Here is a 15,418-nt window from a genome sequence, read left to right as displayed (position 1 = left end):
AAACCTCATTATGGAACAGAAACAAGATCCTTTCTTTCAAAATGACTGACATCACTCGACGATGAAGAGGCGCCTTCTCATCTCAGGGAACAGAAACTGGGCAACACTTCTTGTCATGGGTCACCAGAAAATAATAATAATAATTGTTTGCTCTTGTATAGCGCTGTTAGTTTTACATAGCGCTTTACAGAGACATTTTGCAGACCCAGCCCCTGCCCCATAGAGCTTACAATCTATGCTTTCGTGGCTGAGGCACAGGGCGATAAAGTGACTTGCTCAAGGTCACAAGGAGACAACGGGAATTGAACCAGGTTCCCCTGCTTCAAACGCAGTGCCAGAGTCAGTGTCTTTACACTCTGAGCCGCTCCTTATAATGGAAAATGGAAAGAAAGCTCAGGAAAAACGACTATATATAATTTGTCCCGAAGTCTTTTAACACAGGAGTCACTTAGTTGTGTCTTTTGATTTTAAAAAAATTATGTAAGCATGCTAACCCAATCAAGGTAATCTCTACTACTTAAGCAGGTACCTACACAGAATGTCTAATATTTCTTATTGTGCAATGCATGAAACATCTAACCTATTCCTGACAATATGGTGTTTTGTGCTGTTACAGTATGTATTATATATTTATCCCGTGCACTGTAACACCTAGGTATTATATATTTATCCCTTGCACTGTAACACCTATGTATTATATATTTATCCCTTGCACTGTAACCCCTATGTAAAAATTCTGTATAGTACAAAAATAAATCTGACTATTATTAGCCACGTGTGAAGTCTAAATCTTTGCAGAAGTCTTTCATTGTTTTTGGTGCCATACAGCTCTTAATAAACAAAACAAGAACACCCTATACAGTATAAGAGAAGTGAATTTATTAAGTAAACTTTAAACCTTTCACAACATCCTAAATGCTGAGATACTGCCTCTGTAGCTTGCCAGCACTTCCCTGTTCATGGAACAAAATATCCCCAAAGCAATTACAGGAAACAGCAGCAAACACAATCCAACCAACACAGCTTTAATCCATCTTAACTTCAGCTAAAGACAAATAATTATGGGCAATCGATATCTATATGTATGTATATGTAATGCATCTTTTTTCCCCACTGGAAAGACTAGCATTGAATAGTGTTTTTATCCCTCTTAGTCAATTAGTTTACTTACAATAAGCATTGAAAAACATTTCAAAGTTGATTGTAAACAAGCTGGATTACTACATAATGTTACACACTGTTCCGACTGCAGTCCAATGAGCAAAGAGTGGGAGAGAACTGTATAAATATAGGGGGAATAGCAATATCATGTAAACCATGGTGGAATTCAGTTATATTATTATACTGTATGCCGGTATTGGCAGCATTAGCCACATTATAGAAGTAACAAATGTTAGGCCTAACGCTAACACCAGGATACCCTAAGCATTGATGCTCAGTATTCAACGTTAACTTATTTTGACTTCAATGGAAGTTGACGCCAGATTGGTTAGTGAGATCCTGCATCAGAGCTTAGTGAACCCCCCCCCCCCTAATTAAGGAAACTGAGATCAGATTTGCCCGATTCTAATTATTGTTATTCATTAGACAAAACAACTATTATACAAAAAAAAACATTTAACTGGGAGTTTTCCTAGACCAGGGGTGGACAACCCGTGGCTCGGGCTGCATGTGGCCTCTCAGTGCTTCCTATATGGCCCCTGAAGAGAGAGAAAAGAAAAAAGCAACTGCAGACAGAGGCACCATAGAGACATCGGAGAGAAGTCTGGTGGGCTCCCAAGCAGCACAGGGCACAGTGAGTATACACCCTGACTGCTGGGAGCTGCACGTGGTGCTGGCCCTGTAGGGACAGGGAGCAAGGTAGGGACAATCACACCACTGCCCCATTTCCCCCCACTGCCTTTCCTTACCCTCCTGTCACCCCAACTGTCCATCACCCTCTTGTCCACCGCTGTCCCGTCATCCCCTTAACCACCCCCTTGTACCAACTGCCCCATCACTCTAATTGCCACTATCATTCTAACTGCCCCGTCACTCCAACTGCCCGCCCATCACCCCTTCCAGTAAAACTGCCCCCCACCACACCCTACTATCAACTGCCTGCTGTTACTCTAAATGCCCCCGACACTCCAACTGCCTTGCCCTGTGACTCCAACTGCCCCAATCTCCCCTCTTGTCCCCACTATTTCCCTCCCCATGTTTCATCCCTCTTCCCCCCCTCCCCATGTGTCACTCTCTTCTCATCCCCCCCCCCCCTCTGCACTATACACAGACACAGAGTATAACCTAACGGCACTACACACTAGGACGGTCAGGTTATGCTCTGGGTCAGTGCATACAGGTATTAATTTGCCCCTTTGACAAGGACACAGGTAAATTCTGGCTCCATCTCCTAGTCAGGATGGCCAGCCCTGCACTAGAAGATTGCATAGGCATTAAAACTAGAAGCTCCCAGGTTCAAGAGATATGAATTGTCCCTTCATTTTTCAGAATAGACGAAAATAGGTGCTTGCTGCTGTAAGTGGAACGCTGCACATTATACAGTAGATCCAACACTAAAAAATGTTAAAGGCTATAAATCTATATAGTATCTGTTCATGCTTGGGCTAAGGCCCCAGTGTGTGCAACAGGGTGCCCGCGGCGCTCGTTCCCGGCATCAGCGCAACCAGATGGACTACTGGGAACTCGTGGTGGGGGCGCGGCAATGACGTCATGCTGCTGGTTTGCCCTCAATGGGTGAATCGCCGCCGCGATGTGGCCAACGCTCGGCCGCCGCGCCAAAAGACAAAATCCTTGTCTTTTGGCAAAGGCGGTTGTGCATCGCGCATTGTGCAGGCAGCTACTGGGGCCGGCCCCATAGAGGGCCATACCTTGTGTGCGTCGCACACGCAGTCACTATTAGAAGTACAGACAATGGGGAATGATTTGTTTGTACTCATTTACTGCGCACTGTGTATTCCCATGAAAATGGAGCCCTTTATTTACATACAGATAAAGTGCCCAACACAACATTTTCCACTGAATTCAGTGGCTATATATCACAATATATCCAAACCTATGCTATCCCACCAGAGAGAATAACTCGCCATATCTATAGCAATAATGCAATTCTAGTTAGCAGCAATGGCAAAGTTCAGGAGCAATTGAGCTCTCCTTATGGTTGACAGGCTCATACTATATATTAAAAATAACATCCGCCAGAAGGAGGTTTGAAAGTCTAGAGAGCTGGCCTGACCACGGGGACGCTTCTAGATAAAAGAGCCTGTAGCAATACTGTACCATGCTTCTTAAAGGCAGCCTGTCACTGTGTCTGTATGAGACAAAAGAATAGAAACAACTGATACATATTAAAGGAAAGTGCGAAAGGAATAAAGTGGTTTATTTATTTTATTATAAGAGCATGACAAGATGCGTCCCACATATCCCAGCACAATGCCTGGAAGGAAGGAAGGACACATGACCGCACATGTTCAACTGCTTCACTAGAGTGAAGGGCACAGATTTCTTCGTTTGGAAGGACACTATATTGTTGCCTAATTTCTTTCCTTTTATGGACCGGCAACCTTCCTCTTACATGGCATAAACGTTTAAGAGAGGGCGATGAATGCTGCAGCTCATGACACCGGCAGTTCCTTTTACTCAATGTCTCTATGATAAGTGACAGAGGCCGTACATAAAGCCACGGTACCAGAAGCAGGGCTATCACGCAGCGAAACATTACAACACAATTACAGCACAGATGTGATAAGTACATTCAAATACAAATGTAACACAGAAGCCCTGAAGAGTTTACAATCTAGTCGGCATGTGGGGAAAAGCAGGAGTACATTTGAGTGCATTGGCTGTAGTTCAGTACAGTGGTGCTCAACTCCAGTCCTTTAGACAGACTGTGTCTGTGACCCACATAGATGTCTTAAATCGATGTCTGTCGTCTTGAAAGCTTCTGTACAACAACTTTAAAGGACTTCCATGTTCCTCCGCTCAACATTTAATTGTATTTCCTTTAAGTCCCATGATCCCAGACTAGGTTGGGTACTTTAGTAAAGTGCAACGTAGTCTGCATAAAGTAGTTGAGAAGGTGGAACTGCTGCCTTGTTGTACATTTACATTTGTGGTAGAAAATACTTGTCAAAACAAACAACCTTTTAACGGTGCAAACATCAAATTGAACTCATGGCAATTCAAGTTAAAACAAATCTGACTTTTCTAGGTCTTTTTATAGATTTTATGGCTGGAAGGCGCTATTATTAATGTTACATGTCATGTATATGGAGTGAATATTATTTGATTAGGGCATAAGAAGCTCTTAAAGTAAGTCTGTTATCCCTAGATAAGGTTAGGACCTATAGCACAGAAACAACAAAAGGAACTGTGGGTAAGGGGGGAAAGGTAAAGAGGGAAATGATGCAATACAGATAGAACTGACTCATCGATTTAAAATGTCATTTCATTTTTTTGTTTTCATTGTCTAAAGTATATGTGATGTTAATACAGTATATTGTATTGTATAGGATTGTGCCTCCAATTAAGCCAATATACGAGACCTTTTGTTTACACTCACCTCATCAAGTGACATCCGCGCTGATATAATTGTTATGATCAGCGCAGATGCAGGAGTGTGCTTCAAAGCCAAGCAAGTATTCTTACCTACTACTCTGGTCTGTGCGATATCGCTATCAGCCTAGCCGTACCGAGTATACACACGGACACCGGATCAGGCCATGGACGGCAGCGAACTTTCAAGCCCGGTTAGAATAAAGACACATTATGCCTCATACCTATTAATGGCCACAATCAATATTTAAGACTCTACGGTTGCATTAGCAATAATACACCTAGGGACTAATGCCTCTCAGTGTGCATATTAACACGTACCTTATCATATGACATCTGCACTGATATAACAGTCAAGATCAGCGCAGATTCAGGAAAGAGTACTTCATACCTTATCAGACCCACTGCTATGGTAAGTTTGGCACAACCAATAATTGTATGCAACACTTGCACTGAGATCAGTGCTACTGCAGCTTTCAATTTGGGAGGATAAAGTGTGTCTTCACATCTGAAGATACAATATATCACTATAGCAGAACACTGCCATTGAGTGGTATCTGCGCTGATACATACATTGAGATCAGCAGAGCTACAATATCTCCATGTACAACAGTACTTGATTATACATTCATCCAGTTATAATCAATACTATACTGAACTAGGAGACGATAGCATTACTAGCCTAACACATGGTAAAGGGGTTTTGTATTCTACCCCACTATACCCCTATTAAGGGTTTCCCTATCTTTATTGGACCATATTTGAGGATTAACCTTAGTCATGAAAATATACAAACGTTTGACGTGAGCACTCTTATAGTGCCCATCCTGCGATCATAGTCACTATACTAGGGTTGTTTGATTTTAATATCCTTTATTTCACACATTAATTTTAGACTTTTTTTTTAACTACTTCAGAAATCACCAGTCAGGGATTGAATGTTAAAAACTAGGTTTCCTGTTCTTGTGTATTTTTATATTATTATCAGCCAAAAATATACATCAATTTTGTAGTTATCTAGGCGTAAACTGTTAATTAAACCAAAAGGTTTGCAGAAAATAGCTACTAACCTACGCATAATAATATAATCCTGCATTTTATAGTAACATTGCCTTTGCGAATTAACAATGCCTTTTCGTCAAATTGAGTAAGACAATATTATACAGTTTCTTACAATAACAACAGAAGCTTCGCTAATCAGTATTTGAAATGACAGAGATGGGCCGTCTATATGAATTGTATATACTAAAGTTGCATTCACAAAACGCTTGCTGTAGTGGGCTTCTCTGAACCAGTGTGATTATGAAGCACGCTTTGTTTTCCCAAGTTCATGGTTTGTATCCATAACTCTTTCTTGTTTGGCGAGATAAGGCCAGCCTTGTTTCTGTGACTGCCATTTCAAAGACAGATTCAGAGTTGTGTGACTTCCGATCTTTGTGTTAAGCACGGAGCTCGACCACCTGCACTCTGAGCTGCAGCTCCGACTGCTCTGTGCCATCTGATAACACACAGGGTGCCTTCAGATGCCAAAACACGTGTTGTGTGGTTACAGCAGCAATGCTTACATTGGGAATATGCAGTCGTTTATTGGTAAAAAATGGGCAAAGTGGATTTTTGTGCAGTAATAATGCATTAGGTCAGGGGTGGCCAGCTCAGGTTCTCAAGGGCGACTAACTGGTCAGGTTTTAAGGATATCCCTGCTTCAGCATAGGTGGCTCAATCAGTGGCTCAGTCTTGGTCTATTGGTGGCCCTTGAGGACTGGAGTTGGCCACCCCTGCATTATCCAACGATTTAAAAAAACATTACGACACGCAGTGATTAGTTTGCTGGTGTGCAACTGTACATTACCTTCGTAAAGTATCAACCAAACTCGGCAAGCCCGAGGTCGAAATGAAGAGATAGAGGGGTGCACAGTGTTACTTGTAACAACGGTCTTGTGTTGAGGCCCCTCTAGCAAAAAACAGGAAACTAGTACATAGTATACTAAGAGTAAATGCCCAAAAATATAGCATTTTTTAAAATCAAATCCTGTTTGATAGTTTCATTTTTACTGCAGGGGTCACATAGGAAGTGAGAATGTTTTTTAGCTTCTTTTTTCCACTCCCATGACACGAGCTTTCTGGAGGACAATTCCTCAATATGTATTAAAACAAACACAAGGGAGAAAATAAACATGACCTACCATTAGTTCAATTTAGTCTCATGTAGGGATGCTTCTTTAAGTTACCAATTATGGCATTATAATTACAAAACAAACAACGGACAAAATAACAAATCTCTAGTTTTGGGACAGACAAACAGTCTTACAAAAAATGAATTAGATAAAGATTACAAAAATCCCCTAGAGCTTTTACTGGACATGGAAAAGTTAAAAGATCAAAACACGTATACTTGTTAGATTTATTCCTTTTTTTTTTTCAAGTGTCAACTAGCGACATTTAACCTACAAAACCTGCCACTGTCCATTTTGTTGTTGTGTGTGAGGGGTAATGCCTCTATAAATCGGTGTCTAAGTGCAGTGGCTCACAATATGTGATGCAGACACACAAAAGATCACTTTGCTTCTGAATTCAAATGCATCTGAATGGTTTCCTTGGTTGCCTCTCTGCTGTACATTTCTGGCTTATGTAATGCAGAGTTTAGTTTCAGCTTGGGCTTCTTCAAATCCCTTTATTTTTCACCTTTCACAGATTTACAAATCTTGAGATTCTTATGCAATAAATAGTGTTCACGCGTGGGACTCCAGCTGACAGTAAAGCTAAGATCTCCCAGATGTTTTACTCATCATATCGCAAAAGAAACAAGATTGTTTTTCTTTCTAAAATATATTTGACAAAACCCGAGATGCAAAGATGGGGGAGTTTAAGAGCTGCAAGTCATTAAATCTCGGTCTGATTTCACAAAAAGCCTCCGCTATATTGCATTGATTGTATAAGGGATATCTTATGGCTGATTGTGGGCTGGGATAATTATCTTGTTTGCTTGAAATCTTATACCACTAAGATTTTGGTTGTGTGGCAAAGTATCCATTACAAAAAAGAAAATACAAATCAGTTGAATTAGCCAATTCCTGTTTGATTAACCCCTTGGTCAAACAACACACTGCTTAAAGGTGCAGTTGCACCCAATACATCCTATTTTGAAGGTGAGTTGTGTGTGATGCCATTTTACGCAGATTACCACGTATTCATCCACCCCCCCTCCCTCCCCAGGCTGTTTTTTTAATGTAATTTGTATTATAAAAGGCCCAGAGACTGCAGCAGTGTTCATATGTCAACTCTGTTTATTCTCACTTGTTTCCCTCTATCAAAGGAGAGGGCAATTCCAGTCCTCAAGGCCTACCAACAGGTCAGGTTTACAGGATTTCCCTGCTTCAGCACAGGTGGTGCAGATCAAGACTGAGCCACATGTGCTGAAGCAGGGATATCCTGAAAACCCGACCAGCTGGTGGCCCTTGAGGACTGTAGTTGGTCACCCCTGCTCTACCAGGCATAGAAGATCTTATTAGAAAAAAAAATGTCTTATGGTAATTTTCTCAGATAAGGTTTTTCGAGGTCTCGAAGGGCCCTGTTCAATAAAGTCAGAAGAGTGTCCGAAGGCGAATTTTATCCCTGAAAAGAAGGTGAAGACGGCTTTTCTGTTTTCAACATTGAAATGATCACAGCAAAGAGGTAGTGAAGACAGGGCAAAGTGGCTGAGAAAGGGGAGTGAGGAAGTGTAAATGTTTTTCTAAATTAACATTGATCAATGGGCCACTTGACTTAAGTGATCAGTGGATTTCTACATTTTAGCAACTGCAGGACCATTTGGAAAAGTATTATGTTTGCAGAACCCGAGGAAACCATATCCTATGGACATGTAAATACTACTGCATTAGTAATGCATATATTTTTTTCATATATATAATTTATATTATTACAGTATAACATTTATTAACCTGTTTCAGAAAGGAAAAAAAAAATGGGAAAATGGCCCCATAATAAAATTGTTCCAGGGGACCCCCTCTTACACACAGACAAATGGAACCACAACAAAAAGAAACTAGCTTAAAAGCAGCAAATCGGATGGTTGATTTTTTTTGGGGGGGTCTCTGGATATAGGGGAGTGTTTGTCAACAAAGTGTTTCCTCCCCTGTCCTTATCAGAGAGCCAATAAAGATAAGGGAAGGGAAGGTCATGCTGGTCACACAGTAATATCTCACAGTAACATCACACAGTGAAAAAAGACAAAAAAACAGCGCACAACGCTCACAGTGTAATATAGTTTAGTAAAAGAATACATTTTAAAAAAGGATGGTAAGTAATCTGCATACATCAGATAAATAGGTAAAAAGCATATCATGTATCAAGACGTGTTACGAACGCTGGAAACAATCCGGTCAGGGAACTTTCGTCATCTGGTCTCACTGTGTAGATCTTCAAAAGATGTCTCCCTCTCTAAGGTAGGTGTCCCCACACCAATGGGCACAAAGGATCCTCCTCAGGGCAAATGTATAGAGAACAGCCCCCGTAATACAGGTAATCAGTCCTCTCCGGAATCAAACCTCTTAGATAGATATCCGCACTCCACCATACGGTGTCACTACCAATGTGACGAAAGTTGTATTAAAGTACAAAAATACTTGCACAGATCAACGTTTCGATCCCCCCTTGATAAAGATCTCTCTTTGGGATCGAAACGTTGATCTGTGCAAGTATTTTTGTACTTTAATACAACTTTTTTACTTTGAACTGCTGAGTGCTTGTGTCTCTGTACCTCTTCACTGTGGGTACTGTATGATATATATATAGATATATATATATATTTTTTTAAAGCAGTCAAGATATAAAGAAGTTAAGATAGCCTTCTTCGCTAATTTCTGTGGCAGAATAAAAATATTATAAGCTGAACAACATTCTAGGATAGGCCATTGCTTTCAAGGTTTGAAAACTGAAATGCGTGCAGTGTGTGGGTTCTGGAGCAAAATATATTATTTTAGTTGTTTAAGTCTCATCTGGCATGATTCTATTGAATTACAGGGTATTATAACCGCTGACAATGAATGAGATGCTCTGAAACAGGGAGACATCACAGGCAGAACTTTCACACTGGAAAAATGAAGAGAAAATTCTCTACATCAGTGCTTTCTTAATGGCAGCCGTACTGGTTTCCAAGGACTTTTGCGATTTCCTGTGTTATCACAAACATGTAGTTCTATACAGGTATTACTATACAGGCAGTCCTCGGTTATCCAACGGAATCCGTTCTGGAAGTAGCGTTGGATAGTGAAACCGTTGTAAAGTGAGTCCCATGTTAATCAGTGGCGATGAGCGTTGGATAACGCATTCAGGTGTCGGATAACGCATTCCGGCATCGAAAAACAGCCCAAAGGGTTGCATTGTAAAGTGTTGGATATGCCATTCGTTGTAAAGTTAAGTCCTTTTGGGACTTTGCAAGAGACGGTTTGGTCTTTATTCGGATTTATTATTATTTAAAGGACTGATTTGGCGCCGGCAATTCTTTCTTTTCTCTGTGATTCGTTGTGAAGTGAAACTTTGGATAGCGAGGACCTCCTGTACTTATATTGGTGTAATACTGTGCCCTGGTTTATCATATGTCATTGTCTTAACGCGTTAATCAAATATTGTCCAGTGTATTTCTGCAATGTCTGGTCATGCAAAACCTGGATATTCATGAGGCAAAAATGACAGACATTCAACCAATAAATTACCAACACAACTACATGTGATATTACATGGCAGCATTTAAAAAAAATACTTCTTCTTAATACAAAATAAGCTGTTAAACAGTTTTTTATATTTCAAAAACACACAGACACACACACACAACTCAAATCCTTATCTCACTGCATTGTACTGGGTAGAGAGGGAGAGCTGGAGTATACAAGTGGTACTTATATTGCTAGGTTTAACTGTACTATGAAACCTTGAACAATATACCAGGCTAAAGTGGGAAAGGTACTTGCCAACATGCAAATGAGGCCGGGATAGCAAGTAAGGCCTCAACCCCCAGGTATGGAACACACCAAAAAGCATGACCCTCATTCTCCGAAGGCTGGAGTCTCCTTGGGATCGACGTTCAGGGAAAAGGCAGAGCGGGCTAAAAATCCCCGAAGGTTAAACAAAAACTGTCATTCCAATTTAAATCTGGCTACCTACAACTGCTGAATTTTCCAGCGTTTGTTGGAGCAGCGTGGAGAGGAGTGGCTTGCAACCGCAGTACCTGGAAGATCCTTGGAAAGACCTTCATCCAGCAGTACATCGACAAGGGCTAAAGATATCCAGCTCAACCCCGTTATAGCGCGATCCGGTACAACGAGGATCCGCTTACAATGTGGTCTGAGTATGGCTCCCGATTTAAAAGCATCTCCAAGTTTTTTTTTTTAAAGCGAAATGGCCGCTGTGCGAGGACTTACCTGGCATCTGCAGCTCTCTCCTCGCTTCATCAGGCTGCGTCCACGTGAGCGGCGCACATCTCCAAGGGTTTTTTTTTTATATAACAAACATTCAGTGCTTTATTGCTAAAGGACACACACAGACAGACACCCCTCCCCTCCACACTAATAATTTTAGCAAACCATGCAGGAATCGAACCCATGACCCTTCAAACACTAATAGGGACGCTCTACCACTGCAGTATAGGATTGGTGTGACACACACAATACCATGGAACCATATGCAAGTGTGATTCACTGTTTTGGGCTAAAGAAAAGGTGTTAGTCTGGACCATCCTACTATCCCAGAGGATCCTCGCTGACTGAAGGCACTGTAACCATGAACAAAGGTACCCTGTAAACCTGTCCTGATATTCCCCACACGAACGCAGAAGTGCTCAGCCCTCCTGTTACCTCACATCACCATCTTACATCAAAGATACTAGTAGCAGACCAAATCTCACTTAGGGTGGGGGTAAAGGTGCTACATGTAGTAGGTTCCAATGCGGTTTTGTAAAAAAAAAAAAAAAAAAAATTTTTTTAACATCAGTGCTGTCAGAGAGTCCAGTAACATAGTGCTTTGCTTTGGGCTAAGGATGGGATTCTCAACCCAACTCCTCAAGATACCCCAATAGGTCAGGTTTTAAGGATATCCCTGCTTCAGCACAGGTGGCTCAATCAGTGGCTTAGTCAAAGACTAACCTGACCTGTTGGTGGGACTTGAGGACTGGAGTTGAGAACCCCTGGGTTAAGGCTCCATCAGTATTAACAAACAAAACCTGCTAACACTTCCATCAGCACACTGGAATGATATCCATGTATTATTAGTTTTGGGGGGAGTTTATTAAATAGCAGTCATTTTGTTTCAATGGCATACAATACATAAAGTGTATATTTTATGAATTCTAAGTAAATTGAGCACCAATTATGTATTTATAAGTGATTTTGTCAACAGCTTTTTTCTCAATGCATTACTGGCCCCTCTAGCAGTGAAGGGGTTACAATATTTGACACCATCAGTGCTGGAGAACACTTTAGTTTCAGCACATTGTGCCCCTTCTGCGCCCTTCTCCCAGGTGGGACACTTGCAAGCCCCCCCAAAGTTGCATTTTGTCATTTTGCTGAAGAAAACAGTCATAAACTAGAACTCCAAAGCGTGCCTCTCCAACACAGGGAAAGTCACAGGTCAGAGTCATTGTACACGTATCAAACCTCTTCAAAATGACTTGCAAATATATTCAAGCCCATTGTGAAGAAACATTTCCTTTTACTACAAATAACTACCGGCCGTGTCTTGCAAGCGACGGAGAGGTACATCAAGCAGAAAGAGCGCCAGAACACACACTTGTTTTCAAAGTCATAAATCCTTATTTTAGCCTGCAAACCTAAAAGCCAAGCACGGATAAACTATTTTCTCTAAATGCTAGGTCTGATTAAACCGTAGCACTAAGTGACAGCTGAACTTTAACATTAATATGATATTATTTAAATAACGGCATTTTTTGTGTGTTTACGCTAAAAATGATGAATGATTTTCAGACAGCTAAATCGACATAAAGCGGGAGGCTCCTTTAATGAGATTTGACAAAACGAGAGACGTATGCAGAGTATTTGTTACAGCTCAGGTCGCAGGGGCCTTCTTGGGGAGGCTGCTGGGCCTCCCTGTTTGATTGTCTACAGGCACTGGAGCATCTATTTCAATTGCCAGTGCGTTTCCCTTCTGGATTTTACATTTAGATGGTGTCATTTTCATATTACTCTTAATCAGACCATTTTGTAAGCCTCTGTTTGGAGGTGGAATTGTATGGGGCGCTAATATTAGGTGGCGTACAGCACAGTTAACCCATTCACCCTGTTCTCTTGGCACTGCATCATTGCTAGAGAAGTTTTAGGATACCTATGCTAAGAGGACCTCATGGCATGGTGCCCCAATGTGAAGCACAGCTACAGCTCTGTGCTTTAGAAAAGGTAACCAAGGTTTTTGATGCAAGGGTATCTGGCTCGCTCATATTCTAATCCTTAGTCAAGACCTAAGTAGCTTGGGACAAGGGATGGAGATTTTGGGCCTTCCCTTACTGGGTCACCCTTGAGCATAGGCTGCTCTGGTTTTTAAATTAAGTTGTTAAGAGAGTTACGTTTTTATTAATCCCCCTAGATCTCTATAACCCCAAGCAGTTCTCAGCTCTGCCACAGTTAGAGACAGGATAACGGACAGCAGTGCTTGTGTTCTTATGTTGCATTAAGCAAACAATTCCAGGTCATTCATAATTCTGACTCGCTTGAGGTTTGTGACCCAAGCATTCCTGGTCACAAAGACACAAAAAAATACTTATAGACACTTGGGTTGTAAAATGCATTGCAATCATTTGTACTAGACCGTGATAAATTCATTATCAGGTATTTTGTTATGGCACTGCCAACCGACTCCGACACATCAAAAGTCTTAACCAAAAAGGCAAGAGTCACATATTGTGAATGAAATAATAAATATTTGCCCCTACCTTTCTCTTACCTTCGTAACATTCCGGTCAGAACCCTGGAACTTTTCCCCAAGTTAGCATCTGTTTCTCTGAGCTACGAAATGACAACAAAGTATTACATTAAGATACGCAAGCAATGTACTCAGATCAGCCCCTAAATACTGTATCTTCAAATATTGCACACCTGAGGGGCAGAATACTGTTTGAATCACGCACATAAAAGGAGCAGAACTTTCATCTCGGTGTCTCACATTTTGAGTAAGTCCTAGCTGGGACTTATTTCTCACCAGCTATAAACCACTCAACAGGAAGCCTTCTGGGTACCTTCATTGCGAAGTCTAACAAAGCACAGGTGTAACCGGATAAATTAGCCCTATTAAAGTGTGAACAGTAAATGGTGTTATTAGTGATGAGTGACCTTTCAATGACAGCCGCTGTACTTGCACAAGATAACTTCTAAAATGTAGATAATTACTTTCAGTATAAGGAAGTCAGAACAGATACTGAACACAGTGACCTCTTTTTTAAAAGCAAACAATGAAGGGGGGTGGGGGGGTATGTATCAATGCTTATGTGATGCAATGCTAGGATTTGATATATTTATTAAATAAATTCGCCCCAGAGTAGCACCAGTTTTGCCTTAAATCATACACCCTTATATAGATCATTACACTTTTTACATGAACAGAATTCACGGTGTTACTTTCAGAATGCATAAACAGAATTGGGTCAGCTAGATCTGCATGGTTATCCTGAAAACATGATTTATCTGGGGAGTCCAAAGTCAATTTTAAATAGGCTGAGAGTTTCTTTCCCATTCTGTTTGGTGGTTACAATCACGGCTTTTTTCATCAATACTTCCTAATTGTAATTTCTAATTAGAGCATGTTTATCTCCAAGTAGCTTCATTTGTCACAGAATTGCTTCAAACTCGCCTTTGATGATGAAAAAAGTATATGCTAGAAAACAGCATGGATCGTGCTTGGAGTGGGAAAAAGACGGGAACAGATATTTGCATAGAAAAAAAGAAGAAGATCTAGTAGCCATCTGCATCTTTGCGAAATCAGATTATTTGAGAGTTCTGACACCTTTATTACAAACAGTATTAAAATTACTTTAGATACTGTATGGTAGTACCTGAGATTCTAAGAACACATACATGTACTGTATCTTCAAATTTGTCTGGGGAACAAGTGTACAATATAGAAGAGTAATGACAGATGAGTGAACTGGTCCAAATCCGTTTTCCGGATTTTCGCTGATTGTTTAGACCAAATCCATCTGTGGCTTGGATACTAAAAAATCAGAGCAGATTAATTTGAATCTGACATTGGATACAATCCGGACTGAGTTTTAAGAATCAGAACTCTGATTCCATATTGAATCCGAAATCCGTGGACAGATTGTTAAAAATCTGCACTCAGATTAATAGGGAGGAGAGAGGGGAAAGAGTGCTTTCAATTTAGTGTCTCCAGGTGTGTGTGTGTGTGTGTGTGTGTGTGTATACACACACACACACACAAACTTCCCTCCAAATAAATTGGGGAGATATGCTGAGAAAGGAGCACACCTGAAATTCCCTGGGAGATATGCTAATGCCTATACAAATTATATTTAAATGAGTCTCATCCCACACTTCCTAAAAATATTTCCATGCCAACTATATAGAGTTTATAAGCCCAAGGTACCTAGTGATTGGAATGGTGTACTGGTGTCGAACAACAGGACTAGAACACGCAACCACTGCTTTTTGAAGCATCAGCTCTAGGGAGCTAAACCAGCTGATGGGTAGTATCACTGTCACATTATACTTCTGGTTGGAGCTGCTCACTGCTCACACGTGTAGCTGGATTAGCTACATGTATGAGTAGTCAACAGCTACAAAACAAAAAGTTTTAGCTATTTGCATATCTCACAGGTATCTCAGATGTGCTGCACAAGGAACATTAA

At 40.9% G+C, this 15,418-nt stretch overlaps 1 protein-coding gene across 7 annotated transcripts in view; it reads right to left on the bottom strand.

The window, feature by feature from the left end:
• The window catches only part of VTI1A (vesicle transport through interaction with t-SNAREs 1A), a 318,878-nt gene that overhangs the window by 142,044 nt on the left and 161,416 nt on the right, over window positions 1-15,418 (bottom strand). For 5 of the 7 annotated variants that reach the window (XR_012803538.1, XM_075611883.1, XM_075611885.1 and 2 more), the window contains one exon: window positions 13,501-13,562. Coding sequence is in view for 6 of the 7 variants with exons in the window: in XM_075611883.1 (XP_075467998.1) it covers window positions 13,501-13,562 (62 nt within the window). In the remaining variant the exon portion in view is untranslated. Of the gene's footprint in view, window positions 1-13,489; window positions 13,563-15,418 lie in introns of all 7 variants that reach the window. The other 2 variants (XM_075611886.1, XM_075611888.1) reach the window with 1 other exon arrangement.

This window comes from Ascaphus truei, chromosome 8, assembly GCF_040206685.1.
Source record: "Ascaphus truei isolate aAscTru1 chromosome 8, aAscTru1.hap1, whole genome shotgun sequence".
NCBI lineage: Eukaryota > Metazoa > Chordata > Amphibia > Anura > Ascaphidae > Ascaphus > Ascaphus truei.
The sequence above is the reverse complement of the archived record's forward strand: the minus strand, read 5'-3'. Positions and strand labels throughout refer to the sequence as shown.